Source organism: Pelodiscus sinensis, chromosome 2 (assembly GCF_049634645.1).
Source record: "Pelodiscus sinensis isolate JC-2024 chromosome 2, ASM4963464v1, whole genome shotgun sequence".
In the NCBI taxonomy this organism is placed as follows: domain Eukaryota; kingdom Metazoa; phylum Chordata; order Testudines; family Trionychidae; genus Pelodiscus; species Pelodiscus sinensis.
Genome location: NC_134712.1, coordinates 39,004,644 through 39,026,147, shown reverse-complemented (window position 1 = coordinate 39,026,147; position 21,504 = coordinate 39,004,644). Strand labels below are relative to the sequence as shown.

The 21,504-nt window shown below is 42.3% G+C and overlaps 1 protein-coding gene across 2 annotated transcripts in view; it reads right to left on the bottom strand.

The window, feature by feature from the left end:
- Nucleotides 1–2,133: 2,133 nt before the first annotated feature.
- Nucleotides 2,134–21,504, bottom strand: part of MTERF3 (mitochondrial transcription termination factor 3) — a 35,782-nt gene continuing 16,411 nt past the window's right edge. The window contains exons 5-8 of one of the 2 annotated variants that reach the window (XM_075920342.1): nucleotides 13,650–13,797; nucleotides 12,239–12,310; nucleotides 8,132–8,293; nucleotides 2,134–2,579 (exon numbers count right to left, since the gene is read on the bottom strand). In XM_075920342.1, the coding sequence (XP_075776457.1) occupies nucleotides 2,385–2,579; nucleotides 8,132–8,293; nucleotides 12,239–12,310; nucleotides 13,650–13,797 (577 nt within the window). In that variant the 3' untranslated portion in view covers nucleotides 2,134–2,384. The remainder of the gene's footprint in view (nucleotides 2,580–8,131; nucleotides 8,294–12,238; nucleotides 12,311–13,649; nucleotides 13,798–21,504) is intronic. The other variant, XM_075920341.1, reaches the window with a different exon arrangement.

Below are 21,504 nucleotides of genomic sequence, written 5' to 3'. Positions count from 1 at the left end.
GCTGTGGGCTGGGTAGAACGTCGAGGTCTCGGCTGGGCCTTTACCCCCAGGGGATGCTACTGCGCTCGTGGCCCAGTGCAAAGCTGTTTTGTTGCCGGCCATGTCACTCACATTGTCATCCGCATCCGAGTCTTCCTCTGCTATTCAATGCATAAATAGCTTAACGGCAAGGGGTGATGTCCTGAGCATTTGAACACAACGCAGGAGAGCAGCTTAGGATTCTTGATTTATCTCAGCAGATGCTGGAGTTTTCAAAGATTTAAAAAAACTTAAAAAGCAACAAGGGGTTTATCTGAAAAAGTGGATTGTGCCCATGAAAATTCATATTATATATAGTTTGTCTCTAAGGTGCTACTACACTACAGGACCATTCGTTTAATTTTTTTTTTAAGTTACAGACTAACATGGCTATGAGATTTCCAAACACTGTCATTCAAGTGATGTAGAAAGTAAGCGTTTGGAAGCAAAGACATGACCGAAGGGACGTTTTGCACATTCCCACAATGCTTAGCACTGCATTACACCTTGTCACAATGCTTAGCAACTGAAGGCAATCCTAGGCACTGTAGCATGTATACCTACACTGCTTTACTGTTTCGGAGGGGGAGAGAAACCACTAACAATGTGATCATGATATGTTAACAGATGTTGGCAGCGCAAATATGATTCGTTGACTTTCTTTTTGGAAACTTATGAATACTAACATTTTCATAACCAAATCTTTCCAGGGTAGACAGTAAAAGCAGTGACACTCAGCCTATTAGGGAACATAGGTTAAAATGTGAGCCTTTTAAAAATATAAATATCAGTGGAAATATTTTCATTGTATTTTAATAAATTGGAATTAAAATGTCTAGTTTTTAAACTTTTCTTAAAATAATTTAAGACAAACTCTACACCACTGTGCAAGCATGAAGAATCATACTTTCTGATCTTTAGTGAGTACAGGCAGTCCCCGGGTTACTACAAGATAGGGATTATAGGTTTGTTCTTAAGTTGAATTTGTATGTAAGTTGGAACTGGCTCCAGATTCAGCCGCTGCTGAAACTGATCAGCGGCTGACTACAGGAAGCCCTAGGCAGAGTTGCTCTGCCCCCGGCTTCCTGGAATCAGCCGCTGATCAGTTTCAACAGCGGCTGAATCTGGACTCCTGGGACAGAACAGCTGGGGCACTGCCGGGTAGGTCCCCGCAGGACCAACCCGGCAGCACCCCAGCTGCTCTACCCCAGGCGTCCCGCAGCAAAAGCCTGGTCTGCGGGGGGCGCACTAGCTGACCCCCCTCCCCCCCCAGCAGACTAGGGAGACCAGAGCAAAGCCGCGGAGGCGCAGAGGTCCCGCCGCCTCTGCGGCTTTGCTCCGCGGTAAAGGAGCAAAGCCGAACGGGCAGCGGGGTCCGCCGCCTGTGCAGCTTTGCTTGGGTCTCCCTGCTGTGCTGGGGAGTCCCCCCCCCCAAGCACACCAGGGAGACCCGGAGCAGCTTTTCTCGCCCCGGAGGACGCAGTGGTGGGACTGCTGCGCTCTGGGCGGTCCCGCTGCCCGCGAGCTCCGGGGCGAGAAAAGCCCCGTTCGTAAGTGCGGATCCGACATAAGTCGGATCCGCGTAAGTCGGGGACTGCCTGTATCTAATAGTTTCATTTAATTTATGTATTCAATTTGGCAGGTAGCAATGAAAGTGTTTTATAATTCCGTATTAATGCAGTTACAATCACTTCCATCTGATTATTTTATATTACATTTTCCAACAACTGAAAGTTGTGGAGAAATACTTGTTTTTCACGTAACGGTATGCACACAACACCATTGCACATCTTTCACGCAGCAAAATGGAAAAGACAAAAAAGAAAAGGAAAATGGATGTAAAAGTACACTTATTGGCAAGTGAAGTATCAAGGTATTGCTACCTATTGCAAAGTAGATTTAATTTGCTATCCTTTAAGAAGTCCCTTTGGTGTGAGAACCACCATATATAGATGATGCAATGGAATGGAATCAACCACTAGTGAAGAATTAATAATTTTGCTGCTTCATCATTATTCAGCTCATTCAGAAGGTTAAAATATGTCCATCCAAGCAAACTAAAAAGAGGATCAGTTTTTCATCTTACAATCTTGTGTTCTTATTTGGCTGCATTTACAATCATGAATTAGGATTTCATTTCAAGAATATCAGTTATTATACAAGTATTTGCTTAACCCTGTACTACTAAGAAATCCATTTTTAAATCAAATTAAAATACATATTAGTCTTTATACTTACACAATGCAGTAATTTCATAAGCAATAACTTTTTAAACCAGAAAATAAGCAGTTAAGAGACAGAAGAGAGACCATTTTTTGTAAAATACATTTATTTCATAACATTCTCTTTTTAACATGTGTTACTAATTAAAGTGTTTTTAAGAATTTTTCAAAGTCCTTTACCGAGGCCTTGGCAACCTCTGTACAAAACACCTCATCGGGCATGAATACTAGTTTGTCCAGAGAGATGTAGCTGTGCTGTGCTGGGTCATACTGTGCTCTTCCCAAAAAAGCAAGAAACATATGTCTTTCTTTGACTCTTAGTAGCTTTGAATTGAAAACCTAGGAAACAAACAAACAAAACAGTTGAGTATTATAAGCTTCAGGCACTATAAATACATCTAAAACTAAAAAGTTTTGCAACAAGAAAATAAAGTTCTAAATAAAAATGAACGTTTTGCACCTTCCCCATCCATTTTTTTAAACCATTCCTTATTAAGCATATGAGCAAGATCCTATACTACACCAGATTTTTTCTTTAAATTAACACTGTTGGAAGCAAACAAAGAATAACTGATAACTCTCTAAAAAGTAACTTCACAGTGGATTCCACTTATTAGGAACTGCTTGATTTCCAGCAAAAAGTTATCATCTGGAAGTTGCCAATAAACAGACGGCAGAATTGCAGAGCTGCAGCTAGGGAAAAAGCATTGGGACATGCCTTCCTTGTCTACAGCATTGCAAGCCTGTCTGCAGCAGTAAATGAGGATCAGAAACAGACAAGGGAATAAGTAGTAAGGGTGTGATAAATCTATTTTATTGGTTATGTTAATAATGGTTTTTTTTCTCCCCTCATTTCTTGTAAACAAGATGGCAAAACAGAGGTTTTTAGAAGAAATTTAAATGATGTGAGGGAAGTGGCTTCGTGAAAGATTTGTGGAGGTTGTTTCAGCATAAGCAGCAGCATAATAGAAGGAAAGTAGGTGTGTCTTGGGGTGCGTCTACATTGCAGGGCTTAACTAGAAACAACCTATGGAAATTGAACTACGACAATTGCAGCTTATTTCAAAATAGCTTATTTCGATATTGGGGGCATCTATATAGCAACTATTTCGAAACAGAGCAATTTTCCCCCGACTTCCCTTACTCCTCATACAATGAGGGTTACAAGAGTTGGAGTAAGAAGTCCTCCACCTTGACAGTATTCCAGCATTATTTCAAAATAACTGCCTGTTGTGTAGACGCGGACTACGTTATTTCGAAATAATGTTGCTGTGTAGACGTACCCTGAGATGAGAACAAGAGGCAATAAGGCAAATGATACTGGCAGAGTGGACAGGGCAGAGAAGACCTAAAGAGAAACCAGGTCAGAGATGCATCTTCTTTCATGTGATATTGCAATGCTTTTTTGTTATTAGGTAATTGAGGACATCAGCTTTCTGTTTGCATAGTAGCTTGGTCAGCTAATCACATTTTTCAGGAGAAAGGCCCTTTCTACACTGAATTGGAAAACAGACAGATACAAGCCAGTATTTCAATGTTTGCCCTGAAAAGGGACATTTCACTTGAGATGCTTTTTGGACTACAAGACTGTCAGTGGTGTTTGGTTACCATGTTGATAGCTCTAAAGCACTTAACAGGTAGAACTGCAGAAGGTTGCCATCTTCCTCCCTAGAGGAATGCATGATGAAAGGCATTAAAAGCAAAAACATGACACTTGAACATTATGTCCAGCACAAGGAGGAGGCTGTGCAGCATTTTAACAGGGGGATTACGTGGTGGAAGCTATGAGATAGAGAACGGATTTTGGTTGCACTAAAAGCAGCTGCTAAATAGATCTGAGAGAAGACGACTAGTAATCGAGTGAGTAGTAAATTAGGGAGTGAATAAATCTGGATATCAGGACAGAAGAAGCAGATTTTGGCACACGGTTTACCTTGTGCGGGGGGAAAAGGGGGAGGGCGAGAAAGGGATGCATCAAAGGTGAGCGCCTGGTTATCATCTTAGTTGGCGGGGAGGATGGTAGCATCAATTGTGGAAAGTAGATAGCGGAGAGGGCTTGCGAGAAAGTTTGTATGTTCAGTTTTGCATGATACTTTAAATGGTGATGATCCATTATCTCACGAGATATTAGAGAGACAAAGAGGAGACTCAGCTACTGGAAACTGTATTTGTGACTCATCAGCAAAAAGGCAATAGTTAATAATGGAGTACATGGACAGAGCACAGGCAGAAAAATTAATGGATCAAAAAAACTGAGCTTTCAAGGATCCATAACAGACAAAAAGCCTTCAAAATGTAAGCAAAAAGTGCAGGGCTAAAGATGTAGTTAGGGGAAGAACCAAGAGGGATGGAGTCGTGAATCCAATGGATTTTGTGAATTTACCAATGGTAGCAAACAGGTCAAGGAAGATGAATAGGGAGAGAAGTCCAATGGCTGTAGTGTCTAAGGCCATGGTCGCCAACCGGTCAATCACGAGGCCTTCAACCAGTCGATCGTGAGGCGTTTGAGCCCCCCCATTTCCCCATCCCCCACCTACCTCCAGTGAAAATGGAAGTAATGCTGGCTTCCCGCGGGGTGGACGGAAGTCCTGCAGCTTTGCGCCACTTCTGGGTGTTCCGGAAGTGCGCTGGCTGCTCCCCTCCCTAAGTTCTTTGGCGTGCCAGGAACTTGCCTGGAGGGAGTCCCCAGAGGAGGCGCGTGTGGGGGCTTCCCTGATCTGCGGGAGGAGTGAGTTGGTCCCAGAGGAGGCGCACACAGGGGCTTCCCTGCTCCTCAAGAGGGGGAAGGGGAGGGGGAGGGCGAAGTCCAGGGCACCCTATCCCTTCCCCTGGCACCCTGTTCCCTTTCTCCTGTTCCCCACTGGCACCCTGCCCCCTGCTGCAGAACCCTGTCCCCTCTCCCCGGCACCCTCTCCTCTCCTGCAGTTCCCTGCTGCAGAACCCTGCCCCCACCCCAGCACTCTGTCCCCTGCCCCAGCACCCACTAGCACCCTCCCCCATGTCTCCTGCTCCCACCAGCATAGCTGGGGCCACATTAGTGAGGCGTGGGGTTTTTTTGGGAGGAGTTTTTTTTTTTTTTTTTGCATCTCCCTTGTGTGGCCCCAACTGACTTGTCTGTGCATTAGTGACCTCCGACTCAAAACAGGTTCCCTGCCCTTCTCATAAATAAAGACAATGCAGAAACTTTTTGTGTTTAACACACTATTTTATTAAAAAATGAAGCCTGGCCAAAAAAAAGCCCAGTTGGGGCCAAGACCCCATCTGGCCACGGCATTATAACACTCCTGCACCCCTCAAACCCTAGATCTGAGCCGATCATACACTGAAACCCCCTACCCATAGCCCCTCATGTGCCCCAACCCAAATTCCTGCACCCTCACAGCCACAAGTCTGTCTCTTGCTTAGTACCGCAACCCTCCATCTGACCCCAACACTTCCCAGCCCGGAGCCCCCTCCCCAAACCCACATCCCCTTCTCCACCTCCTCTCCTGCATCCAGATTTCCTCCCAGAGCTTGCACCTCTCACCGCTTCCCACACCCAAATCCCTCATTTCCACCCCAGAGCTCACACATCCTGTCTCAACCCAGTGAGGGTAAGGCTAGACTGCAGGAGTTTTTCCAGGATTCCAGAGATATCCTGGAAAAACTCTTCCGCATCCAGGGATGCATTTGTTGTTCTGCTTTTTTTTTTTAGTGGAAGAGCAAACATGCTTTTTTGGTAACCCATATATTCCTAGTTCCACGAGGAATAAGGGGGATTCCAAAAGAAGGGGCTTTTCTAACATTTGGTCCAGTCTAGACAGGCCAAATGTTGGAAAAACCTCTTCCTACATAGGAATTGGGAAAAAAAGTGGCAGTGTAGAGTGTATAAGGGCTGGGGATAGCAAGTGATGGAGAGAAGGAGAATAGAGAGGGCAGGGCTTCAAGAAAGGGGTGGGGGGTCTTGGGGGAAGGGTGGGGCAGTAGATCTTCCCTTGTTCTGAGATTTAAAAAGTGATCTTGGGTGTAAAAAGATTGGAGACCACTGGTCTAAGGTGTTAGAGAACGTTGAGAGAAAGAGAAGGGTGGAGATACAAGCTGTCATGAGAGCGCACACATGAGATTTTTCCCTCCAAAGAAAAGTGACAAAGGTCATCAAGATTCAGGGTGGAGAGACAGAACCCCAACACTGTCAGCTGATCTTTTCATTTGGTCTTGATTTAAGTTTAGTTATCCCATAACTTTGAATTAACATTTAGAATGTTAGACTCAATGCCATGGCTACAATCATTTCATTCCTTCATAAAACTGCCCCTTGCAGTTTTAAATGGTACATATTTTTCTTGTGAAAAGTTGTCATGTTCAACTCAGAGGTGACTGCATATTTAGGTAAAGTAAACCCTAAATATGCTGTTTACTACTGTTAGGATGAAAGGCAGTAAGGTCTAAAATAATTTAAACAAGGTACTGTAGTAGAAAGAAAGTTAATTACCAGGAACAGAACCATTTGTGCAATATCTCAATGAAAATTTTAAGATGTGTAAAGACATTTTGTTACTTACTTAATTTTGTTAAGTTCTAAAGCAGGGCTACTCAATACGTGACCCGTGGGCTGCATGCGGCCCAGATTTACATGGTGCTCAACACAACACGTGGCCCACAGATGGGAGCCAAAACAAAAACATAGTCAATATAATTGTCTTATGTTGATATGTGTTTTAGTAGTTAAATTCCTGGGCTGTCATTGCTCATTAAAAGTGCTGCAATATGGGTGGAAATCAGGTAAATATTGCTTTTTATTAATATCAGCAGAACTGACTTAAATGGGGCCTGCGTGTTGTGTAGTCTTGCCTTAATCTTTGTTTCATGCCCGTCAGTGTGAAAGAAGCTATTTGCATATATATTTGCATGTATATGCAGCCACACTTAAGTTGTGGCCCTCGGCATGTGCTGTAAGTATCATTGTGGCCCCCAGGGCTTCCAAAGTTGAATAGCCCTGTTCTAAAAGCAATACAAAAAATTACATTCAAGCTTATGTAATAATATTAAACTTCTGCCAACTAAGATACTTAACTTATAAAATGGGCAAATCTGAAAGGAGTCATTGGAAGAACTGCATTTTTAGATACTGGATAAGACCTGGATTTTTTAAATTGGATTTTCCAATAATTTAAAATGAACTCTCTCCAGTATCCTATTTTCCTCCTCAACTGATATGAAAACCTTAGGTCCAGTGATACTCAGGCCTTAGTGGTTTACAAGTAAAATTAGCCATCAAAATTATCCAAAAGAGCCACAGTAATGTACATTCATTGTTTCATTTGCTATTTTATACGTAAGTATTATTCTCAAAGCAAAATGACCAAGTATTCTATAATTGGTTAACAACACAGTAAACGCATCCTGATTGGTTAATGATTAAGTCACACTGTTTTAGTATCGTGATGAAAAGAGCCACAGAAGACACATTAAAGAATCACGTGAAGCTTCCTTGCCTCAGTCTAAGTATCGGAGATACAGATGATGAAGGCTCCAACAACAAACAGTGTTGCTGGAGGCACTTTAGATTGCACATCAGCCAGTAGAGGTCACCACTAACAACCACAGCAAACAAAGTTATTATATTGACTGAAGCAAGGAAGAAAATTGTGCTAATGAGCTCCCAAATTGAAATCTTTGGCACAGCTCCCTGTTGCTCCACTGGGCTAGTCCATGGGTAAATTTTTACTGATAAAAATGGTTCTAATTTCAACAAAGCCAAAATTGTTTTTTGCTGCCAGAGATCATTTGAAGAATCCACGTGGATTCTAGAGGCTGTATAATTTTGCTCTTAGTACAGGCCCAATGAAGAAAATCAAACTGCTTGTTTTGATAACAATTACACTTTAACCCACAATTCTTAAATCTCTTACTTGAGGAAAGTGAGTAAGGATGTGGTGGGGAATGCCCATTACATTGTGCAGGTAGTCAAAAGTTTCTGTAAGCTTTCTTTTGTTTGCAGTTAAAATCTTGGGGATTTTACATATGATCTGCTGAATTTCATTTCGTCGAAAACCAAGTTCAACCTGACACACCTGAAAAAAGAAATAATAAATCAGCTATAAAAATTATTTTTTCTTAACATACTGAAACTTGTTATTTTTGTAAAATAAGTTATCTATACTACTTAGATATTTTAGTCACTGGTCATCTAGCTGTGGGTACTAAAGCACAGGATGACAGGAAAGGGATCACATGAGGATTACGCAAAATGCAGGACAATGTAGCACTTTAAAGACTAACAAGATGGTTTATTAGATGATGAGCTTTCGTGGGCCAGACCCACTTCCTCAGATCAAATAGTGGAAGAAAGTAGTCACAACCATATATACCAAAGGAAACAATTAAAACTTTTTTTAATTGTTTCCTTTGGTATATATGGTTGTGACTACTTTCTTCCACTATTTGATCTGAGGAAGTGGATCTGGCCCACGAAAGCTCATCATCTAATAAACCATCTTGTTAGTCTTTAAAGTGCTACATTGTCCTGCATTTTGCTTCAACTACCCCAGACTAACACGGCTACATTTCTATCACTATGAGGATTACGGATTGTGATCCCTCTTTCTGGGACATCTGGTATTTGCCACTGTCGGCAGACAGGAAACTGGGCTAAGTGGACCTTTGGTCTGACCCAGTATGGCCATTCTTATGTTCTTCAAGTTCAGACTGTAAACAGCTTAGGGGTAGAGACTGAGTTGCTTTATGTTATAGATCACCATGAACACTGTTGGTGTTCAACAAGGGTATAAAAAGGCACATGATCTGGTAGGTTGTTGAACAACAAAACTTGCACTTTCTTACTGAAGTGTAACCAAACTGAGGATCTCAAAGCACTTTATAACCATAGTAAATGTAATCTTAACTCATGTCAAGTAGAAGAATTATTATTCCCATTTTACAGATGAGAAAACTAAGCACAAAGATCAAAAGATTTACCCAAAGTCACATAATAAGTCTGTTGGAGAGCCAAGTAAACATTCCAAGTGATTTAACTGTATTCATATTTACATTCTCAGATTTTTTAAATTGTATTAACTGTGTTTACCATCTGAAGCCTGTGATGCACAGGTTCATTAACAGGCAACTTTTTATGCCTCCACTTCCATCCTGATTAGTGGTTGATGACACAAAACAAAACAGAGGAAACACAAGAAACAATATTTTTTTCTTTTAACTTCAGAAGGTTATCAGTTGGGTGATAAGGAATGAATAAAAATTAGAGGGAAATGGTAAGACTTACTTCCAGATATACTATCCCTGTACAATATAACCACCTCCACTAGCCCAGAAGCAGAGTTCACAAGGCAAAGCATAATTCACAAGGTCAGGTCTACACTACAGACTTATATAATTGCATTGCTCAGTGTGGATTTTTTTTGTTCATCAACACTGTGAGCAATGTAGTTATATTAAAGAAGGCTAGATTAGTATTCTTCTATGGACATTATCTGTGCTCTGATTTAATCCCAATAAACTGTTTGAGTTTTACTTCCAGCTTTCATATAATAATTTCTACCTCCATGTCCTTATTTCCATTAGCCACCCTGCCATTACCTCCAATATCTTCATTAGCCTTATTAAAAACTGAGGCAATGTATTTGATGTGGCAGCGGGCCATGCCTAGATTATTTTTAACTGCCATCCCTCAGTGGATAGTGGAACCGCTTCTTTCCTAGTTTTTATTTATATGGCTATAGAACCTTTTAATATTGGCTGTAATTCCCTTTGCAAGGTCCAACGCTGTTTGGCTTTTTGCAGTTCTCATTCTATCCTTAACTTTCTGACCTCCAAGAGGTAGTTTTCCTTCCCATATTCTTTTCCCTGTAGGCTTTCTGCTTTCTTCTAATCATCTTACGTGTTTGTTCTTCCAGGTTGGCCTGCAACCCTTCCACATGAGTATTTCCCCCTTGCTTGAGATGTAAGTTTCAGACAATTACTGCAACTTTGACAAAATAATTCCAAGCCTCCTCCACATTAAAATCCTTAAGACCTTTGGCATAGTTCACATATCTAACTAAACTCTCTTAATTTTTTCAAGTCAGTCCTTCTGAAATCAAGGATCCTAATTATAGATAATTGTATTTATTCTCCCATTTAGATTACACTGAATTAACTCATGATCACTAGAACCAAGGCTTCCCCTTACCAGCTCTTCTATGAGGTTCTCATTACTCACCAGTAACAAATCTAAAATAGCATCACCTCTTGTTGGTTCAGTGACTGTTTGGTGAAGAAATCTGTCAGCTACCACATTCTGGAAAATCTGGATTCTGCTATTATTAGTAGCACTTGTCTTCCAGTCTATATTGGGGAAGTTGAACTCTCTCATAATCACACAATTCCCAGTCGTATTTATTTCATTAAAACATTAAAGAAGTCTCTATCATATCCAAATTGGATTCCAGGGCTCAGCAGCATACCCCAATCAGTAGCATTCTTCCCCAAAGTGATTTTGTCCTAATAGACTCTGTCTTATCTATTCCCTCACTTCTAATTTCTTTACATTCAATCTCATCAATAATATATACATATTCCACGACGTTTGCCTTTATTTCTCTTTCCTTAACAGAACATTTTTGACCACTAGTACTTCAGTCATGACTACTATTCCACTAATTTTATGTTATCACTATACCATCTGGTTTTACTTCCTGCACTAACAGTTCTAATTTCTCCATTTTGTTACTCAGGCTCCTGGCATTTCTATACAAACATCTTAATTGTTGCTTCTTAGCTTCACCAACATTCCTTACCCAATTGGGTACACAATCTATTACAAGTATTGCTACTTGACTGTTAGCATCATTGGTATCAATGCTATTTTTTTTCTTTAATGTTTATTCTTCTACCCACTACTGTTCCTTTCTCCATTGTTGTGTCTTTTCTTGATTTTTCTCCCTTGATATTAAAATCAGCCAGATGACATAAGCATTCACCAACCATCTCCCCTCAGTTTCTACTTTAAAGCTCTTTTAATCAGTTGTGCCAACATCCATTCCGGACGTCTATTTTCTACCCTATTCAAGTGTAGTCCATCTCATGAGAATAGTCCCCTGTTCATGAATGCCTCCCCTTGTTAAAATATCCCAAAGCCCTCCTTATAGCACCACTGCCAGAGATATCTGTTGATTGTAATGTGGTCTCATTTCCTCTAAGGAGAGAGAGATTCTCAATGAAGATTACCTGAACCTCTATTTCGTAAGTGTCTTCCCCAGTCTGGTAAAGTCTCTCTTGACACTTTTCAGCAAGAATCCAGATGTATCATTTGTTCCGACATGAAGGAAATCAGTGGATTTTTTCCTGCTCTCATTAGGGTCCTCTTCAGCCTTAGGTTCACTTCCTGTATCTTAGCTCCTGACAGCACACCCTTCTATTCTCTGGACCAGCCTCATGAAGGAGAAATAGAGCTCAGGAATAGGTTTGCCGAGTTGGAGAATAAAGAGGGGGCAGAACAGGCTGGTCTTTTCCTCCAATTGGTTCCATGCTTCAACATGCCTCTTTTCTCATTCAGAAGTCTCCCCTTAGAGTTCTTCAGTCCAGCTTCCTTCTGCCAATCATGACTTTTCCCTTTAGCCTCCTCCTGCCTTCCCTCCATCAGTTGTGATGGATTTTCCATCACTGACAAGGTTTAAATAAATATGGGATTTTTTTGAGAGAGAGAGAGATTCTGGCAATTATTTCGAGGAAGTTCTGTGGCCTGTGTTGCACAGGAGCTCAAACTAAAGGATCACTGAGTCCCTTCTAGCCTTAGAATCTATGAAACTCTTGATCAGTAGGTTGGTAGTGGATAAGTTTTTACTATTGGACAGTTGTTAGATAGCCTGATGGTTATTAGGGCATCCATAACTGAAAGTCGCCCTGCCTCTGCCATGAAGGTTTCTTGCCTGTGCCTACTATTTATTAGCTTTTATGTCTGTGTATTTCTAATTAGAACAGCTATACAATATAGTGACTTCTTAGATGCTTTTTAAACTTACCTGCCAATTTTCTTTTATAGGCTCAAGACTGCCAGTCAGTAGCCTTGGAAGACTAATTACTAAATCTCTGGTCTGTAATTTAGAAATGGGAAAGATGATAGGTATAGAAAGCAAAACTGTTAGAAATCCATCCATGCAAATCAGATACATATTTTGCATTCACAAATTTTGTTTGTGTTTTTATGTACATATGCGCCTGAATTTCAATGTTAGTCTAAGGAAATTAATTCACATTTGAAAATCCATTACATTTCTAGCACCAGCATTAGAGAGTCTGAAGAAAAATGAAAAAAAATGAGAAAGAGGTACAATAAATAGTTGGAGTCACATTTCACCTTTTGGAAAAGGATGGGATTGAAAGGTAAGATAAAACAGCAGGAAAATGAGATTAAAACAGGCCTACAGACAAAGGCATTTTGAATTCCACATCCTTTGACTGTTCTTAACAGTTGTTCTTTTGTTAAGATAGCCAATCAGTTTTGAGACATTAAGGTGCAGGTACGTGTATGGACTTTATCAACTAGTACACTTTATTCCTCTACCTCAGTGGAGGCTTTTAGCAGCATATCCTGTATTGACTTGAAGACCATAAAAAGTAGGGATGGGAAACCTTCTTTGGGTCAGGGGCTGCTGACCCATAGAAAAATCAGTTGGGGGCCGCAGACAAATGAGAAGAACATAAAACAACAAAAGAAAACCCCCCTCTCTGATGTGGCCCCTGACTGAGAAGCAGAAAGACACTCCCTACATGCCCCTCACACGCAAAAGCCTAGTAGGGCCCAGGCTAGTAGATTCTGTGCGTGCCAGCCCCATAAGGAAGGTAGTGGGGTGGCGGGGATAGCAGAGGGCTGGAGAACCAGAATGAGCTCCCCAATGCTGGGGGGCAAGCCCTGAGCATTGGGGGCCACATCCAGCCCCCGGTCTTTAGGTTCTCCGCCCCTGCATAAAGCAAAGGGCCAAACATCTCATTTGGTCTCCTGTGCAACCATGCAGAATATATCCAATACAATTCTAGGCAAAGCACAGCACTAGAAGTTAATATTGGTATGGTATGCATATACTATGTGATGTACTTATTAAGGCTTTCAATATATTGCAGCATTTAAAAATGATGAAGTCAGTTGTCTTATTTATTGCTCTAGCACTAGGATTAAGCCTCTGATACGGCATCAGATAATAAAACTGTATACACATTTTAGTGGCAGTATTTTGGGATCCTTAGAGTGCTAAAGATTCATGGTACCTGCCTGGGGGTTAATGTCATAATTTCAACAACAGCATGAGTGTGACAATCAATAACCTTGAACCTACACTATAGGAGTAACTTGAGGTTATCTATGGGCATCTTTATTTCAGGTCTTGCCTATTTTCACTGACAAAATATCTAAGTTTGTAGGGGTATATTATTTACCTTTTGCACACTTAGTCCAAGTTCTTTTTGGAAGAAACCCAACCTATTATCCAGTCTTTCCACTGAGAAAGACAGTAAAAATGGAGCTCTGGAGATCATCCGTGCAATTGCTTCTTTACCAAATTTTTTTGATTTTAGGTAAGCCACTCTAGGAAAGAACAAAAAATAAACCCAGTGATAAACATTTTATCATCTCCATTTATTCCTCTAGTTACTCAAATTCCTCAGTGATATCTTGCAAACAGACAGATGTTTTAATATTAACATACAACTATGCCAAAAATAATTAGGGGGGGAAATCTGCAGTTATCATAAAAGCAAAATACCATCCCTTCCAATTATCTATAAGCAAAATAACATGAGACCAAAATGTCAATACTGAAGACAGATTTTAATTCTTTCCAGCTGTACTTAAAATACAGGTTAACATAGTTATCTGCTTAAGTATCAGCCTGTCTCACAGATTAAGAATGCACTAATGAACATCATGGCATGTGGATATGACTTGCTTTAACAGAATCCATTTTCATTGCTTTGATCAAGCTGAACAAGGAGCTCAATACAATCCTCCCTCACACAATCCTATTATGCTAATACAGGCAGTCCCCAACTTACGCAGATCCGACTTATGTCGGATCCGCACTTACGAATGGGGCTTTTCTCGCCCCGGAGCTCACGGGCAGCAGGTCGCCACCTGTGTCCTCCGGGGCGAGAAAAGCTTCTCCCGGTCTGCCTGGTCCGCTGCGGGCGTGCTCCAAGGCTTTGCTCCCCGTCTCCCTGCAGACCGGGGGACAGGAGCAAAGCCGCGGAGCACACCCGCAGCGGGACAGCCCAAGCGCGCCTGGGCTGTCCCGCTGCGGACGTGCTCCGCGGCTTTGCTCTCCGTCTCCCTGGTCTGCAGGGAGACGGGGAGCAAAGCCTTGGAGCACGCCCGCAGCGGACCAGCAGACCAGGGAGACGAGGAGCAAAGCCTTGGAGCACGCCCGCAGCGGACCAGCAGACCAGGGAGACGGGGAGCAAAGCCTTGGAGCACGCCCGCAGCAGACCAGGGAGATGGGGAGCAAAGCCTGGGAGCACGCCAGCACCTGGACTGTCCCGCTGCCCGTGTGCTCTGCAGCATTGCTCTGCATCTCCCAGGTCAGCAGACCAGGGAGACGGAGCAAAGCCGTGGAGGACTTGGGTGGTCCAGCCACCCCCGTCTTCCTGGTCTGCTGGGGGGGGGGGGGGTGCAGCTAGTGTCCCCCCCCCCCCCCGCCAGCAGACCAGGCTTTTCTTGCCTACCCCTGGGGTAGAGCAGCTGGGGGCTGCCAGGTTGGTCCCGCAGCGCTGCTCCGGACCAACCCGGCAGCACCCCAGCTGCTCTGCCCCAGGCGTCCCTAAGTCAGCCACTACTGAAACTGACCAGCGGCTGACTACAGGAAGCCCGAGGCAGAGTTGCTCTGCCCCAGGCTTCCTGGAATCAGCCGCTGATCAGTTTCAGCAGCAGCTGACTTGGGGACGCCTGGGTTTCTTAAGTTGAATCTGTATGTAAGTCAGAACTGGCATCCAGATTCAGCCGCGGTTGAAACTGATCAGTTTCAGCAGCGGCTGACGCCAGTTCCGACTTACATACAGATTCAACTTAAGAACAAACCTACAGTCCCTATCTTGTACGTAACCCGGGGACTGCCTGTACACCAGGAGTAGAAATATCATACAATGCTGCACAGAGATAAACCTTCCACACAAAAAAAAAGAAAAGAAAAGAAAATATTTTTATAACAGTTGAAAATTATTTTTGTTGTAACAGATCTCTGCTTTTGGTCACTGGTTCCAGGATTTAGTTATAAAAACACCAAGCTGTCAGAAAACAGAAAGAATTGATCAACAGTCTTCCAAGGGAGCTGAGGTGGAAAAACCTAACTGGCTTCAAGACTGAGCTTGATACATTTATGGAAGGGATGGTATGATGAGGCTGCCTACAATGGCACATAGCTGACCTGCAACTCCTAGCAGCAAGTATTTCCAGTGATGTGATATTAGATAGGGAGGGTTCTGAGTTACAATGGAGAATCCTTTGCCAATTGTCTTGCTGGGGGATTTTGCCCACATTCTCAGGGTCTAGCGGATTGCCCATTTGGGGCCAGGAAGGAATTTTCCCCTGGATCAGATTGGCAGAGATCGTTGGGTTTTTGCCTTGTTCTTCAGCAGGGGGTTACAGGTCACTTCTAAGGGTTTAAACTAGTGTAAATGGTGGAGTCTCTGGAATTTGAAGTCTTTAAATAATTATTTGAGGACTTCAGTGACTTAGCTAAAAGGTAGGTATATTGCAGGAGTGAATGAGTGAGGTTATGTGGTTTGTAATGTGCAGGTGGTCAGACTAGATTATCATGATGGTTCCTTCTGACCTTAAATTATAAAAAATGTTATTCATAGACTTTAACAGAGGTTTATGTCCTCTCCAACTCTTACCCTCCATCCCAGTTTGCTAAAGTTAATGAAAATGAAATTTTATTTAAAATCCTACCCAAATTCATGGTCCATTTTAATCAATTTTACAGATTCAAATGTTTACATCTGAAATTTTCACTGTCATATAACCTCGGGGATCCCAACCCAAAAGAAGATTGTGGGAAGTTACAAGGTTGCTGGGGGAAGGAGGGGTTTATGGGATTGCAATGTTCATTTCTGCACTACCTTCAAGAACTAAGCTCAACGCAGTAGCCAGCTGGAGGAGGTTCCGGGGTAGGTCTTACCCTCTACCCACAAAAAAAGCAGCCATGCAAGGGACAGTTTCCTCTGGGACTAACAGCTAGGAGCCACCAGCTGGAGTGCTCCTCACAACAAGGGGAATATCAGACCTATAGCAACTTGAGGGCCTGAAAAATCACCCCATGTACTACAGATCTGATGTGAGGCCTGAGACCTAGACAACAGTGGTCAAGACTTTGCTAATATAAAGCAAAGTTAAGCTTTGAGTAAGAGTAGGGCTTACTCTCAGGACTTGGCACAAAAAGGGTTGGTAGTGCAAAACCACTAATTGGTGCTAGGCACAGGCTGTATGCACATTCCAGAGATATGGTAACATCATCTCATTAAGAAACATCTTGGAACCCACATGCTCCTCACAGATAATAAGGATATACAGACCCAGGTTCAAATCAGGGTCTAAAATGACAGCATGATAGACAAAGGGGTTTTGATCGAACCACCACGTGCAAGGTAATGCGAGGTGTTTAGGCAACGTCAGAGAGTGGCAACCTGATACAGCAGGAGTGATGCACAACTTATTTGTACCTGTGTGTAAAGATGCGTCTTGAAGAGGCTGTCTTTGTCCAGCCCAGGAGGCAATCAAGAATCTCACCGTTGACTAAGCTGAGTCCATTGTCCGAGTACACATGGGTAATGATTCAGTATAGTCTGCTGACAACTATTACTGTACTTTGTTTGACAACAAACCCAACTTGAGAACCATTGTCCCATATCTGATTTTGTGGTTTTTGGGGGTTCTCTCTGAGCCTGCCGTACTGGCTATCTGCTCAGAGCCAGTGTAATATTCAGGGGGAGCACACAAATGCAGCCAAACAGTTGTCATAATTGGACAGAGCGAGAAACCTGTTAAAATACCACACTCATGACTTTTGACCCACACGACCCATCTCTGGGAACCTCCCAAAGTTGCAGAAAGCTCATTGGCTGTTGCCTTCAGAGTTGGGCTAGCAGCTGCAGTTCAGTGCAGTGCAAGAAGAGTGAGATGATTGGTCCATATGCGGTCACATACAAAAAAAGTATTTTAAATTTGAAAACATTCCCTTTGGTCAGAGGGAAACACAGCAGCAAAAGTTGGCATGTGAATTAAATGCATACAAGAATAAGTCTTATCTGAACATATTATATGGATTGGATTGTAAAACGCTCCCCAGGAGCCTTGATTCAACAAAATAACCTTGTTTTATTGGGGGAAATGGGAGAACCCATACGAGATTTAAATCAAGATTTGAAGGGGGAAAATAAATAAATAAATATATAATATTCTAGCCAAATAACAAAGCAAAGACAAGATTTATATACAGGAGGCCCATGGAGGCCTAGGGCAGAGCCAGGCAAAAGGGCTGTCAGAGGGCTGGATCTGGCCCACCAAGCACTTTGATCTGGCCAACAGCAGCTCCCAGCTCCACCACTAATGCGTTACCTGGGAGCCACTGGGGAGGTGTGAGCCCTTTCAATTGCTTCTAATTAAAGGACTCCTGTCTTCCAGGTGGCTGCCAAGCAACATGGTAGCAGCTGCCCAGAAAGCGCAAGCCCCTTAAACTGATGCTATTTAAAAGTCTCACAACTCTTGGAGCGGGAGCCTGGAGCTCTTTAAATAGCAGCAGTTGAAAGGGATTTCTACTGGATAGTACCCCAATGCAGAGGGGTGAAGCCATCTTCCACCTTAGCTGTTGGACAGCAGGCATCTGAATACTAGAGACCCTAACTCAGAGCTATCTTACTTTCCTCTCTCAGGCCTAGTATATACTAGACCAGGAAGATCGGCTTAAGGTACGTAAATGTAAAATACGTACACTATGTAAAATACATAGCTGGAGTCGGCTTACCTTAAGCTGATCCTTTGTGGCCTTCCACTGTGTGGATGCCAACGGGACCAAACACTCCTATCAACTTCCCTTACTCCTTGTGACTGCAAGGAGTACAGATGCTAGTGGGAGCTGCCCTCAGCATTCAATTTATGGTTTATACTAGATCCGCTAAATTGAATGCCAGAAGATCAACCTCTGGAGCATTAATCCAGGGGTAACCTCAGAGCCTAGTCATTGTGTCAGTAGGAGTAAAGAGCCAATCGCAAGTTTCTCTCACACAACCAACTAGCTATCAGAAGAAAGAAGAGTCTCTGCTATCCTATGTACATTTTTTAATCCACCTCCCCAAATTAACTGTTGCAACCATAATGTTATAGCAACTCAGAGCTTCCCCAAGCAACAAAGTAAAATTGACCTAATTCTTGATAGTCTGTTGCCAATCAGGTTCTAAAACAAAACTCATTTTTATTGTATTTTGCTTTGTTGTACTTCTTTAACTTGAAATTTGCTAGATGCTCAGTTCCTTGTAAAAAACCTAATATTCTACTAAAACTGATTGCAGAGGTCTCCCATTTTCAGAAGAAATCTCCTATTTACCCCTAATAACTGGATTTTTCAAGTCCAGTTTAAATATATCATAAACTCAGAATTATCAATTCCAACATTTTAAAAGCACAAGATGGCTTTTAAAATGTCACCATGTAAGTCAAAAAACTTTTGGGTTCTTTTTCTTTACTTTCTTGGAGTCATTAAGGTTTCATGTTTTCAAGCTTTTCTACAAAACCACAAGAGCTAGAAAAATTAAATTTAAGAAAGTACAACTTACATTTTTATGTGGTCACCTGACACTAAGAGCTGGCACTCTTACGACTAACTTCTTAAATTTTGTGAGCACTGGCAACCCCATAAAATCCAATTCTTAGAGAGGTCAGGAGTTTTATAACTATGTTAAAAGATTTAAGTCACCATTACCACTATTTCAAAATAAACATATCTGGTGCAGCTGCACTACAGACACTGATTTGCAACTGTCAGAATTGTTATGAATACGGAATGTTTTGACTTTTACAGTGTTTATCTCCAGTAATAAATGCCAAATCTATTGAAACTTTTGTTTTGTTTCCTGGCAACATGTGATCCATAACAATAAAACATTCCAGAGAGTGATGTAATCGATATTGTGTCCATCTGTATTTAAGTGTTTAAGCACAGGTGATGTTGCTCCTTTCATTCAAAGGAAACATTAGCTATTTATTCAACATACAGCTTGCTATATCGTCTGCACTACAAGCTTATTATAAAAGTGGCATGCAAGCATTTATGAATACCAAATAAAAGGATAAACTCACTCAGATCAAATGTTTCGTATATTCAAAATGAACCTTTTTTTTTTTAAACTTTGTAAGCCAGATGGCCTTACAGGACATTCACCAACATGAAAGCCTGACTTCACAGCTCAGTTAGCCTGACTTTATAATCTTTTCAACATACCCTCCTTAGGATAATAAACAGCTACAGACCCTCCAAAATAAGCATACTACCACACAGTTCTACCTGCAAATCTGAAACCAGATTTAATGTGCTATAGGTGTCATTTCTGGATAGATATATTGCTGTTCCCTGGGGGAAAGGGTGTTAATCTTGTGGTAGCTACCAAGAGTGCGATAGTTACAGATCTATTAGCATGACTACTCTAAACTACGCATATTCACAGGATAATTAGTATCAATGCAGGTTGGTGCACCATGAGTAGATATCTCAGAATGCAACTCATCACTACCCAGGGCTTTTGGGAAATTTTGGCAATACATAGTGGGACAGAAACTAGGTAGACAAGGGTGACTGAGAGCCACCACTGCCATAATGTCATCTGTATCACATAATTCTCATGCCTTTTTTTCCCCCAAAAATCCTACAGACATATGCAGTAGGGATGTTAAAAAGTGGGTAATTTGCTAACTGTGTAGTCAATAGAATTTTTATGAAGTCCACGATCAGTTGATAAGGGAAGTTAAAAAGCTCGGTCTTGCCTTGCGCAGGGATCATGAGCTACCTCTTCTGCAGTTTAATAGTAGTAAGAGCCAGGAGGGCAGGCAGCCCAGCTCAGTCCCAGCTCATGACCAAGAGCCAGGTGGGAAGGCAGCCTGGCTTCTACTACCTTTTTGGGATGTTAGCGACTAGTTGACTAGCTAATATGCAAATGATTATCGGATAGTCAAGCAGCAACTCAACTAGTCGTTTTCCCTTCCCACCTCTATCCGTCTCAGTGGGGGGCAGAGGAGGCAGAGGCACAGTGGGGAAATGGCACGAGCCCCCACTTGGGCTGTTCCCACTGGGGGTGCTTCTGCTTTTGAAATGTATGACAGACCTCTGGGACCAAGCAGTCCTGGTTAGCTGTGCCTCTGCATTTTAAATGTAGTAAGAGCCCAGTGGCTTAAAATGCAGAGCCGCGGTGTAGGTGGCTCCAGAGCCGGCACGAGCCACGACTGCTCAGTCCCGACTGGAATAGGCTCCTGGAACTACCCATACTGCGGCTCTGCACAGTGGCGCTTATCAACAAACAGTTGATACAATTTGTATCAACTATATGATTAGCCAGATAATTGCATTATAACATCCTTACTACATTTTAAATGCAGAGGTGCAGCAGGACTCTACATTTAAATGCATGTAGTTGATAGCATTAATTTATAAGCTTTTACTTATCGATTAATCGATTACTCAATACATCCCTAATATGCAGGCCTCCTCACTGTTCACCACTGACAGAAACATGAAGCCAGGGCAGCTCTGCACTATTTACTTCTGGGGAAATTCTGTACCATGCTGAATTTTACAGAAATTAATGTCATGTGTGCAGAATGTTCTGTCCCCCAGAGAAATGGTCTGCAGTGTTGCTGGCCAATAATAGGGAGCTGCTGGACCCTGCAGAGCCCAGCTAACATTGGCAGGGGGTGAAGGGCAAGGGAGTTAGAGGTTCTGACAGCTGCAGTTCCCAGCATGCTCTGAGGGAAGGAGATAGGTTTTGTATGGAGTTGCCTGCACACTGAGACTGAACATCACCCTGCGCTCAGAGATGTCCAAGGAACAGGTGTCTAAAAGGTGAGAGTCTGGTCCCCAACTGGACTCATGGGGGGCAGAGAAACAAACTGCATTGTCATAGGGATCTCTCAACTCCCTATTCCTTTTAGGGTTTTCATTGTTGCAGACAGGTATTTTGAAATAAATCAAAACAACTGAAACTGCCATAATTACATAGTGTTATTTTGACAAATAAAATGGGCAGAATTTTAAAA